Source organism: Hippocampus comes, unplaced genomic scaffold, assembly GCF_001891065.2.
Source record: "Hippocampus comes isolate QL1 unplaced genomic scaffold, H_comes_QL1_v1.1 scaffold1, whole genome shotgun sequence".
In the NCBI taxonomy this organism is placed as follows: Eukaryota; Metazoa; Chordata; class Actinopteri; order Syngnathiformes; family Syngnathidae; genus Hippocampus; species Hippocampus comes.
Window position 1 is genome coordinate 2899568 of NW_017805010.1, and position 13107 is coordinate 2912674.

Genomic DNA, 13107 nt, shown 5'->3' on the forward strand with positions numbered 1-13107 from the left:
AAAAAAAAAAAAAAAAAAAAAAAAAAAAACAATCAGGCCCGCTTTGCCCACCGCAGATAATTCAACCTACTAAATCATGTATCGCTCAAATTAAACATTCATTTTAACGCGCCTGAATCGACTGATCTCCTCCGCCTGACATCAAGTGAATAGGAGGCTCTTCGTTACCGCTAGGGGGCGCACACGTGTGTGTGAATGGTGATGCGATGACGTAGCTGACTCGACTGTAGACCTGTTAAGCTTATCTTGTGATATGTTGAGGTAAAAGAAATCATCCAGCATTTGATCAGATCAAACAGGGACAAATCACGACTGTACACGACAAACATCTCCTTCCCGTTAGTGTTAAATTAAAAAGGAATCAAACAACCTGTGTTGCGACACAAAGAAATACGAGACTGGATGTATTGTATGTGCTGAAGGGAGAGGTAGTAATGTTTGGTTAATGCGGCACTAAAGCTGAGCTGAAAACACTGGACAAAAAAAGTGTGATGATCCAGAAATGAGGACAAAGCCAGAAAACCAGAAAGTGAGTAAAAACCTCCAAAGCATTGGGATCCACTCGGTTACACACACACACACGCACGCACACACACACCCACGCGCGCCAGTCTACTGGCAACGGGACTGTGACTCCACAGCCATCTTTTACACAACAACGATACGATAAAAGAGTGCACGTGTGTGCGGATGAGCTGATGTTTGGTTCCCTTCAAGGCTATTAACGTCAAAAGTCATTTCGGATATGATTGAGGTATGTGTTTCGATGGTGTATCGAGTAGGAGGGGGTTTCTGGATGGGTGCTTTCACACTTTATGAGATGGCTTTTCTCTGGTCCCAATCAGTTTCGATCCGATCAGTTTATAAATTTGGCACGTTTCCGCCTGGCTGGGTTCTTCTTTATAGAAATAAGCAGAATGACTCAACTCATTCCCCAAGTCATTGTTGGCGATGTCGACAGTTGGCTGAACTTTCTCGCAGGGAACACGAGAATTCAGCAGAGGCCTGTAGTGTTTTCTAAAACTTCCAAGTCAATTAGTAATAAAGATCTCAAGCGAGGTACACACACAGTGACCATCTGGTCCATTTTGAGCGGTTTGCTTGCTTTAGTCAGCAAAGGCCAGATTTGCGGATGATGTCTCTGAAAGATGATCGTGTGGTAAATAAAAACACTTCAGACATATGACGAGGCCTGCTATATTGATCTCTTATTCTGTTTCTTTTCCAGGCTTTTGTCTAGAAATGTTTGTTTGTTTTTTTTTAAATCAAATCAAAGGCTAAAAGAGACCAAAGAAAGCGAGTGTGAAAGAACCGCCAGTAAGGCTACTGAGGTGGAGCTGCAAACCTGGCTGGAGTGGGTGGAGGACTCAACAATTTCGGTTCATCCAATCACCAAACACGGAGAAAGTTGAATGTTTTCTTCCTCCGAAACCTAAAAAGTTTGAGCGGTCTTCCTCCACCAATTTGCAATCCTTTTTTCAAGCAGGTGATGTTGGTGTTTCTATGCAAGTCCAGTTCTTTTTTTAACTACAACAAACATTTGTTTCTTTTTTTTCCCCCTACATTGTAAATTCTGAGAGCTGCAAAGTGAGGCTGCGAAATGAGCAAGGTACTGTCACACTTTGGGATCAGGAGGTGACAAGTCGTCATCAGTCACTGCATATCCCGCCGGCCTGAGGCGATCCTCCTTCCAGCATTTCTGTACATAAGTCTCGTGGAGGTCCATCTAAAGGTTTAAGCGGGGTAGAATAAAAGGTAATTTGGGCATTGTTTGTTTTCACAGTTAAGCGAGAGTCCGCGGCAGATGTTCCCATCGGCCTTTGGTGCACCAAAGAAGCAGAGCCGAGACGGCTGCTGGGTTAAAGCTGTTGTGAGTCACCAACGGCAGTAATATTGGCTCCTGCAGAAGATGAGGCGGTATGTAGGTTGGTTGGTTGATGAAGAGGCACGCCCATGCTGGTTGCTATTGGTTAATGCTCGTGTCAGTCATACTGAGACGGTGGGACTTGAACATAATGCCACTGGGGCAAGATTTCACTCCTTCCATTGAGGTTGTTGATGCGGCGTTGAGTTTTGTACATATTCTGGCAGAAAAGCAAGAGAACTGTGTCGTTTCCCTGCCCAAAAGGTGAAGAATATGGTTGCTCCGTTGAAACCAAGTAGTCCTCCGAGCTAGTCATTAATCCATAAAACCAGAAGTCCTCAGCCAGCAAGTAAACGCAAGCTAGACAATGTAAATTAGCGCAATTGAGAAAGAACTTCCACCCAAGTCGTAATAGTATTTTAACAGTGTCAAAAAGCTTCTCCCCCCTACTTGTGGGAGAGACTGAAAATACTTGCGCCCAGAAGCGTAGGAAGGATGGAGAGGACACCTAGGTGGCGACCACACATTGATTTGTACATCATCTGTTTCATGCATCGGAATGTTAAGTGACAAGGGTTTTAATACATTCCACGAATGTGAGTAGTTTGCAACAGTTTGGTTTGTGAAGTGTCCAAAAACACAACACTTTGTTGTGTTTCCTTCAACAAATCAAATGCGCTCACCAGAAGGGTCGACTCCACCCATAGAGTTGAATAATAAAACACAAGGCTCCATTGCTGCCAATAGCATATAGTGTGTGTAACTCCAGAGCATCTCGAATTCTTTTAGCGTTTTGACAACATGAAATTCTAAATATGTACAGACCAGACTGAGAAAGTGGTATTTACAAAGGATGTCCACAAGGGGGAGCTCGAGGCCTGCCGAGGGGCTGTCAAGTGACATATGGCGACGGTGAAACGCTCCTTTTTATCACTCGCCGTGCTATTGAAAGCGTCAACATATTTCGAACCCAAGTGTATTTATCTGTATTGCTTCCTTCAGTATTCGTCCTGAATCAAATCAAGTGACACCAAACTTAGGTTGAGGATTCAAGGTCCCCAACCGTCCAATGGATGGATGGGAATGTACTTTAGCTTTTATGTTGCCTCTGATTCATTGATTCAGTTGATTTTTAGCTTACAGTGACTGTTATCTGGTACGATTAGAAATCACAGTGATGCAGAGAGTTTTGAAAACGTTGTCTTCTGATTGTAAGCTTACGCCTGACACACACCAACACCACGTACACACTATCAGACAGAACTTTTCCCTGAGGTAACAGCGAGCAACTATCTGCTACTGTCTTAGCAGCCCAACTAAAATGTGGTGGATAGCCGCCATCCACCACATTGTGACGTCTTCTTTGTCAGTCTACAAACTTCACAGGTCCAAAAAACAAACGAAACAAAGAAAAAACGGGAGAATACGAGGCCTCAGACAGGTCCTGAACTCAACACCCCCTTGTGGTCCACCAATATATATATATATCTTTTTTTTATACTGTACACACATCAACATCGAAGGACTATTCAGAGTGTGTTCCTACAGGGACGCACTGCACAATGAGAAGCGGCCTTCAAATGCTTTACGGCAGGCTTTCCCAAACTGAGGGCTGCGGGTCCGTTTTGTATACCCGATTGTCAGGGTGAAACTGTTCTTATATTGATCATCAAATGGGCAAACTATCTGTAGCGTGTTTGATTCGCATGTGTCTTCTATGTTCTTGATCATTAGTTTGTGTACGGTAATTCAATGTCGTTTGGGAAGTTTGTATGTTTCTACATACTTGGCCAATAAAGATGATTCAGATTCTGATGGAGGAACCTAGCAGGCCAAGTTTGGGAAACGCCGCTTTACTTTCAACAACTTTACTATTGGGCCTCCTTTGAAGCACCCATGTCTTAAATACATATATAATTGTGTTTTACTATATAGGTCAGCTTATACATTTCATTTTTATAGCGTTATACATACGTACATTCCTGCATAATTCCCTTTTGACTGGACAGCAAGGAACTCCAACTGTAGGGAGGTCTCTCTCTAGGTAGTCACCCCCCCCCCCCCCCCTCCGGCTCCATCCCTGTCAATCCTGACAGGTTTTTTTTCCTCTTCATCTTCGCACACTATATTGAGAGCTTGCTTGGAAGCAGCAAGTATTCTTGTAAGACCGCCATTGTTTGGATGCCTTAGGTTGCGCCAACAGCATAGATGATACAATCGTGTATTCCTCTCAAATTTGGACATGTGAACAGCGAGCTGTGTTGAAAGATGACAGAGACAAGGGCTGGCCGTTCCAACCATCCATCCAGCAACATTCAGTTGACAAATGTTATGGGGAACTGTGGATGGAGTCGAGGGGTGTGAAGAACGTGTCATGATGTTATCCGATTATCCGAGTGCTGCAGGTATCCACTGCATCCGTCAGTTCTGAGCTTCATGCATCCCAGAATTCTTGCCAGCTGAGGTCTAGATGAGGAGTGAGGCGTATGATGATGAATATGCCCATGTCAGTAGCCTTCAAAAGGGAAGGCTTTTCTAGCGGTGATAGTGATAGGGGGGTGGGGGTGGAAGGTGAAGGCAATCAGCGTGCGTTTATGTGTTCCTGCTATGACACCTCACTGCCAAAAACCTCCAGCACCAGCGGGGTGAGCTGCATGCTGTGCTCGGGCTGAAAGGACAGTGAGCGGTACTGCTTTGAGTGCTCCTCGTTCAGGCTGCGCAGGTCTGCCAGCTTTTGGATCATCTTGGCGTAGAGAAGGCGTCCGCCGGGGTGGTTGACTCGAATGTAGGCCTGAAGAGTCTCCGACATGTGGTCCTGGAGTTGCTCGATGCGGCCGTGGTCCTGCACCCCGGGACGATCTGCCATGAGGGAGGAGGAATGGAAAGGAGGACGAGGAGCAGATGTGAAGTACACGTTTGGATGGCAGAAGGGTTGGAGCATAAATAGAAAACATCAGTTAGAGCAGTTATGTCTTTCTAAACTGGTCGTATTTTGACAGCTTAAAAACAGACTACCACACGCACGTATTTTCAAAGGCCGTCTCTTCACTCTTCTCACAAACCCATGATTGATTTGCACTTTGTCTATGGCGTTTATGAACTCAGAAATCAGGTGTGAGAAGCATGTGTGTGTAGGATTTAATCCCACTTCCCATAGCTGAAGTCACGTGGGTCTGTTTAGACCAGCGCTTCTCAATTATTTTCTGTTAAGCTCCCTCCAGGTAGAAGAAAACCTTTTGCGCCCTTCCCAATTCTCTGCCGTGACTATAAATAGCTTCCTTTGTTTAGACATTTTTTTAATAAAGTGCTAATTTTCTATGCGCACTCTGACAGCGGGAGCGCCACTGCCACCTACTGTAGTGGATGTGCCATCATACTTTGTTCTAGTAGGGCAAAAAAAGCATGTTCCCTGGGATCACACTCTCGCTTCCTGGAATCCTCTGCACCCCCCCGCCCCCCACTCCCACCACCCCATTTGAGTAGAACTGCTTTATAGACAGATCAAGTTGAGAATGAATCACTTGTTCCTCTGTTTGTTGCAACCACGTAATGAACTCCATTTTGCCTCAATGGAGCGCTTTGCATATAATGCTGTGATGGCAAATCCGTTGGGGAAAATACTGTGTACTATTTTTCATTTTTGCTCAATATGACAGCCGCATATTCCGTTTAGAGTAAACAGCCCAGTATGAGTCTTTAAAAAAAAAAAAAAAACATGAACATTGCAAATTGCGTTTTAAGCTACCTCAGGTGTCTCAGTAATGTTGAACTCAAGTCTTGATTACATGTATTGCACTGCCTTCCTGGGCACCGCAGTGCAAGAAAATATTCAATAAAAAGCAAACATACATTTGTAAAAGAAATAAATGCAGAAACTAAACATATATAATAAGATTTGCCAGAGGTGATGACAACACAAGATTAAATCCATGATGAGAGGGAGAAAAAGCAGCCCAACATTTACACTGTGAGCTTTTTTGTGCTTCCATTCTATATTCTATCCATATATCCTTTTCCAAACTTGAACAAAAAGTTGCCGGTCATTGAATATCTGTCCTACCATGAATCGGTCTCTGACAAAAAAAAAAAAAAAAGAAAAAAAAAGGTTGTGGACCACTGCCTTAGGCAAGTATTACGTGAAAACCAGTATTGACTAAAATCTTCATACCCGTGATGTCAGAAAAGGCATACGTCTCGAAGCCCTTCCCTAATTTCGTGCACAGTGATTTGGAGAAGGATGTGGTTACCCTGGGGAAGTCCTGTAAACATCGCATGTATAATCCATTTTTTAAAAAGGAACGTAGCAAACTATACTTCAGCAATGCCGGGGGGGGATCGTGTGCAAAGAGCCCATTTCTTAAATAAAACCAATTGATTGTTGTCTGTTTTGACTCTTAAAATCTGACTCATACACGCGACAAAAGCTGAAAAATATAAATTGTGTTGTCTTCAACTAAACTTTTTGATTTTTTTTTTTGCATGATAACTAATAAACAGCAAATTTATGGTCCAAATGGCGCAGCTTTCAGATAAAAAAAATATTGTGCCAAGTGCAGCCATCAAAGCAGAATCCTTGTGACAACTGAAATATATCATTGTTGCAAAAGAGCCCATCTGTGGTTGAAGTAGAGTGGGAACATGTTGCCTTCAACAGGGTGATGTTGAAGGCCGTAATCGATTCACAAAGTCTTGGCTCAAATCAAAGTACCCCGTGAACAAATAGGATCTCAAAAAAAGTACCTGGGGAGAGCAGGCAGATGGCCATGAGCAGGACGTGCTCCTCCTCGTGCAGATTGAGCTTCTTCAAGCCAACCTGAAACTTGATCAACGGCTCCAGCAGCTCCAAAGTGTGACCCGCTGCACAGCATAACATTAAAATTGCTGTTATTGCAATAAAACAAGGCTTCAAGTGATAAAATACAAGCACACATTCAACCAAAATAGCCAAGTCTATTTTATTTGAAGCTCTGTCTGACTAACACACTCTGTTGATGTTCTGTTCAAAGTAACCCAAAGCTCATATAATACGCCACTTGTCATTTATTGTATTGTGTTAATGGCATCCTTACTGCTTCCCTGCTCTTTTAAGTTTGTGGCATACCACCCGTTTTGGTCCATCTCTGGAGGTAGCCATTTTGCCACTTGCCGTTGACTCAAAATGACATGACAGTGCCTAAGGGCTGAGCTTGCGAGTGTTACGTGACCAAATCCGGAAAACGGTTGAGCCTTGATGGCCGATGCCTGTCCAATGCCTGATTAAAATTTGTGTATAAGATTGTCCAATAGCAATATACTGATGTCTGAGGTGTATTAATAGTGGATTTGTTCTTGATTATACGATACAGATCGGATTGCTAAACATTAAAATGTGTTCGATATAAGGCCGCCACAAAATATTATTTTGCTAGTCGACTAATTACCAACACTAATCGTAATTCGACGACTAATCAGATGGGATGTAAATTGCAGCATATCGCAACAGCAAGCAATTTACTTGCTGTTATGTAGCTCTTATATAACTGTCATTATCTTACAGCTTCAATTTGCTACGGTATGTAATAATAATGAAAACAATTAAGATGATGGTACTTTCAACTTTCCAGCTTGTAACAGCATTCCTGATATGTTTATAAATGACAGAGCAACTTCAGTTGAAGGCAATAATTTGGCCTTAAAATTTTCAGTGGTAAATGTTTGGTGGATTTAAAAAAATGGAACCAAAACTACACTGTATATATAAAAAAATAAATTTCAAAAAACTAAATACTTGTAAACATATTTCACTCTTCTTTGGCACTAGCCTTATTTTAATGTAGAAGGTAGCGAAATCAGATGAGTAAAATTAGGATAATGCACTGTGCTAAATTTAGAACACTAAAACAGTTTTGGTGGTTAATAAACGCAAAGTTCACTGACTAATGCCTCTGTAAACCATAACAGACACTCCATTATGCTAGCGTAGCAATAAGGACATTTTGTTACGATGAACACACATGGGCAGTAACCTGTATGTGCTAATGCTAGCTTCCACACATTCCCTTTGTCAGAAATGAAATCAGTCATTCGCCACAATATGCTTCCTTTTTAGACGGTTGCTTCACCGCTGTGCTGCCATGAAAAGGGAGGTTTTTATTGCACAGTATAAAGAAGTGAGTGGGAAAAGCGCAAGACAAGGCAGTTTGAGAGAAAAACAAAGCGGCAAATACATAAACAACAACTGTCAACAATTTTGGTCAACTAATCTTGGCAGCCGGAGGTCAATATTTACAATAAAAATCTTCATGTGTGAGGGGAAAGCCGACCACTATGGAATAATATAGTGACTGCCTGGACTGTGAAAGGAAGGGAATCTAGCCAATCAAAGAAGCGCCCTGCAGACAAAGACAGGCAGTAAATGTAGCCCATGTTGTTTTTTGGATCAAAGTGAGTTTCTTCATATGGCAAGAAATATTTTCTACAGCAAGTCTTTTCTTGACAAATGTCGACATTTCTCTTTGGAAACACTTGGTTAACATCGATGCACATTCATGGGATACTGTTCTTTGTTGTGGAGACATCACGTGTGATCACGAGAGGTTTTTAACTTTGACATCGATGGCGGGACAGATTCCTAATGTGCGTCGTGCTCTCTGCTGAGATTATCAGAACACACAACACACAATAATAAAACACAACTGTTAAATGCCTAATTTTCTTTCCTTGTGTGCTCTGTCACAGATAAAAAAAACAGCTTTTAAGAGTTTGAGTCATTATCTGTTTTTGTTATTATTGTTTTGACAGTTTTCTTTTTTAATGTGTGATTGAGGCTTATGTACTTTGTATGCAGCTGTGATTGTTTTGAAAGTGCTCTATAAACAAAGTTGAGTTGAGTTTTAATTCTGTCCTCACATATGAAGACAACAACAAAAGGTTGATTGTCCTCCAAATGCAATTACACAATTGGATTGCGACAGAGCAACAAAGCAGAATGTCAAACGCTTGCACTTCAATTATGCCACGAACGGCGCAGACAAGTTAGAGGAAACCAACCCTTTGTGACATCATTGATGCAGTATTTGAAGTCAGGTCCTCCACAGCTCCAGGACATGTCCTCCAGGCTGAAAGACTGATTGGAGCGCAGCATGATGATCTCAATGGCACTCGACTTGAGCAGAGCAATCTGGTCTTCTGCAGTCAGTTCTCTGAAATACATTGTCACATGCTCACTAGGTATTGTACTGTGCTTCCGACAAGGCTTAACCATTAGCAAACTCAAGGAGTGGATAACAGCAGCTGAGATAATGACATTTTGACCCCTTAGATCCATTTAGTAAATTGACTATTTTCTGCACAATAAGGCGCACCTAAAAGCATTCAATTTTCACAAAAGCCAACAGTGCGCCCTATAATCCGATGCGCCTAATATACGGATCAATATTCTGGAGGCTCTATATAAATAAACCGGAATTGTATTGTATTCACTTTAGAGTAGCTCCATCTAGTGGCTGCATAACGCAATTACTATTGTCGCTTCTATGTACCTTATAATACGGTGCGCCCTACGTATGAAAAGTTCATTCAATGAAGGTGCGCCTTATAATCCGAAGTGCCTTATAGTGCGGAAAATATGGTACCTATTACTATCCTATACTGTACTCAAAAAAATAAATAAATAAATATCACAAATAGATATATTAGCGTCGGAACCTGCTAACTGTAATTTCTGACAAAGCATACAAACAGCACAATCCATTCAAACCACAGTGGATTCATATCAAGTCTGTGTTAACTGCCCATGCAGCCAAAGAAGAGTTTCTTCTCAGAAACCATGAAGGACATCACATCAAACCACGAGCTGGTCAGTCCAAAGTCAAATTACAAACCAGCTCTGAAAAGAGGAGTTGAGGTTTTGATGTCTTTAAATAAAGTAAAGATTGTTTTCACCATCGCCAACAGAAATATGAGTCAGCCTTCCCAAGTGCTGAAAGAATTACCATTACACGTTATCCCTACAGCATGGGTGGGCATTACCATTTTCCTATGAATGGGCTCATTTCAGTTTTCAGAATTAAAAGAACAGGATGCAATGTTTCAAACAAATACTTTTTATAAACACTCAATTATGACCATTTGTCGGTTACATGTTATGGCTTTTTCGAACACACTACTTCCCCTGAGTCTTAAAAGAATTGCATCGCAGGCCACATCAAATGTTCTCGTCCATGTGCCACAGGTTCCCCACCCATGGCCTTGAGCATTTGTATGAGGAAAACAAAAAACTGTTAATTTTGCAATTTTATGTACAAAATGAACAGACTACTACACAACTCTAAAACTGTTCCATACTTGGTGTTTAAGTTAACATCTGTCAAACAAATGAGGCTCAAACATAAGAGTATGTACTCCGTGCAACAACTGTTCTTTTTTTTTTTTGGCAATAGATGCGTAAAAAGCAGCAAATAGGTAAAAAGAAACCATTCTGGGTTCCCTCAGTTTTGTCCAAAACACAACATAGAGTTAAGACATGTTTCCTTGTTCCTCGTCCCCTCCCCATTTGCCTTCAAGAATCTTGGTGAGCAGTGAAAACAGATTCCGGTCGTTCCCATTACAAATTCGAATTGTGCAGCACATTCAGTTCACCTTGGAATAGATTTTCAACATATCAATTTTTTCAATATTTGTTCATTCGGCATTTCAGTCTTCACGTGCAATTTTTACAGAAATTGCAAACGTCTTGAAAAATATAGATTTGTATCTATAGACATTATGTATCATATCGGAATGAAAATACACCGTTTTCACAACACCTGTACTTGGGCCCGACTGATTAAATCGGCTGATTAGGACCTTTCAAATATCGGTCAAAAATAATCGGGAAAATGGCTAATGTTGTTTTAAAGAATGGGCCGATTATTTTCGAATTGGTAGATTTTTTTTTCCTGTCAAAAATCGGAATGAGCCCAGTTGGTCACTCATAAAAACTAGTTGCAGAATCATACGCATTGTGTGACTATTCAGATACGTTGAGTCACGTCGTTCGGTGTGCAGCAGGCCTCGGACTGCGAGTTACATGAGACTGAATAAAGTGTGCCCCTGCTGGTTGCATCAAGTACTTCACTTCATGCCCACGCCGTGTTACGAAGCTTAATTTAACTACTTGATTTCGGTCATGATGCAAATGTCAATTTTCCCTTTTCTATCATTTTTTTTTTTATCTTAATAGTATGACTCATATATTCATGACACACTGCAACAAGGCCAGCAACCGGAATAAATCTAAATATGAAGTTGACTCGACATAATGAGTTCATTCTGTGTTCATTTCAGTCGCTGTAACGCACACAGTGGTTCATTCTGTCCATTTGCCAAGCAACGTATGCATCTCTCAAGCTCAGTGTGTGTTCCAGCCTTTTTTTTTATGGGGAGACCTTGTTTGTTAGGCAGTGGTAATACTGCCTTCTACTTACATATGAGCAACAATTGAGTATGCAAGCCTTTGAAACCTGCTGCTGCTCGGGGAATGGTTTATGACACCATAGGATGTACTGTAGCATGTATTAAAGTATCACAGAGTCCCTATTTATTGAGGACTCTTTTTTTTTTTTTGGGGGGGGGCTGAAAAATGGTGAGCATCTAGTGCAGAAAAAGAATTCCTGTTGCGCAATATGTACCTGAAGCCTGGGATCATCTTGGCAAACCCTATGACCTTCTGAATGCTGTAGGAGACTAGGTCAGCCAGATGGGGCAGCATTGAGAGCTTGCTTTCCTCCTCACTCGAGTCTGGACTGCTCGCACCGTCGTGGTACATCATTATCAGGTTGGTGAAGTTCATCTTGGTGTCCAGCGACTCTGCTTGTGACGAGAGAGGATTAAGAGGCCAGGCAGAATATTGTACCAACGTGATTCAAAGCATTCACTGAAAACAGGTTAAACACGGAAAAGCAAAGGAAATTTACAGATCAGAACTGAGTGGACTGCAGAGAGAGCTGACCTGATATTCTTGTTTACCAGAAGAATGACTAATTGCAGCAATAAAGATAGTTTTGAAGCAAAAGACCAAAATAAATACAGTGCTGTGAAAAGGTATATGCCCCCTTCTGTTTTTTTTTTTTTTTTGTTTCCCCACTTCAACATGTGGGAGTTGTCATGTGACCAAACCCAAAATCATGGCAGACTTTGAGGCCAACAGATTGAAAGATGATCATAAACGACTTCGGGGCGCGGCACACCCTGAACTGGAGAAGGCACTTTTCATTTGCTGACTGAATGTTTTCTTCATACTGTATCGACATATTTGGAATTGACATGCTTAGACTGTATTACATGTTCATGTTTTTACATCTCTAAATGTTCAGACTGTATTATAAATCAAAGTTGGCGGCCATTTTTTTGGGAAATGTTTACAACAAACTACCATGACAAAGTACAAATTTGTTATGTCCCTCGTAGTGCATTGTAACGAAGTTCGACTTCCCACGGCTGAGGAATGTGGCCAAGAAATACGTCTCCACCGCTACCTTGCACGCTCTGAAAGCGATTTTGTAGCTAATCTTATTTTCCTCAAAAGAAATTTGCATGAAAACTGGGCACGCACGTGAAGTGCTATATACTAGGGCTGCACACCATATCTAAAAAATATGGTCATTGCAATCATGGCACCTGCAATACGTATATTGCAAAGGCTTGCGGTAAATTCATATTTTAATATGAAATTGTATTTGCTACATAAAAAAATGTATTCTTTCATAGAGACTAAAAAAATGACTACCGGTAATAACTATAAAATGACTTTAGCTACATATCGTAGTATCCATATCATATTATTCAACACTCATATGGCATGTTTCTCCAATATCGTGCAGCCCTTACTGTATGCAGGACTACTGCATTTACGATTTCAGGGACAAAAGTTCATTTTGTACGGAAGCAGCACCTTTAATTCATGATCTCTTCAGAGAAACTTTGTTTCATATTGATCCCAAAGGGAATATCTTTCTTAACATGTTAAATATGTTCTTGGAATGTACTGAGGATTTTTTTGAAGGGCCATTTCTCTAAGAGAGACATTTTTCACACTGTCTGGAGGGGAAAAAGAAAAAAAAAAAGGAAAGAAAAATAGAAGACAATATTCTGGTACGTTCTTTCTGTGGGAATTGATACAGTTAATATGAAAAAAAGTGTTTGAAAGTGTATGTTTGGTTTTAGGATAGATGAATTCCAGAAGGGGGAGAATTTTAAAAAAAAAGCAAAAAACATTTTTGGAA

At 41.1% G+C, this 13107-nt stretch overlaps 1 protein-coding gene across 1 annotated transcript in view; it reads right to left on the reverse strand.

Annotated features, from left to right (window-relative positions):
* Positions 1-241: 241 nt before the first annotated feature.
* The window catches only part of LOC109511784 (vitamin D3 receptor A), a 54676-nt gene continuing 41810 nt past the window's right edge, over positions 242-13107 (reverse strand). The window contains exons 8-10 of the mRNA XM_019863098.1: positions 8894-9045; positions 6605-6721; positions 242-4723 (exon numbers count right to left, since the gene is read on the reverse strand). Coding sequence (XP_019718657.1) covers positions 4470-4723; positions 6605-6721; positions 8894-9045 — 523 coding nt within the window. The 3' untranslated portion in view covers positions 242-4469. The remainder of the gene's footprint in view (positions 4724-6604; positions 6722-8893; positions 9046-13107) is intronic.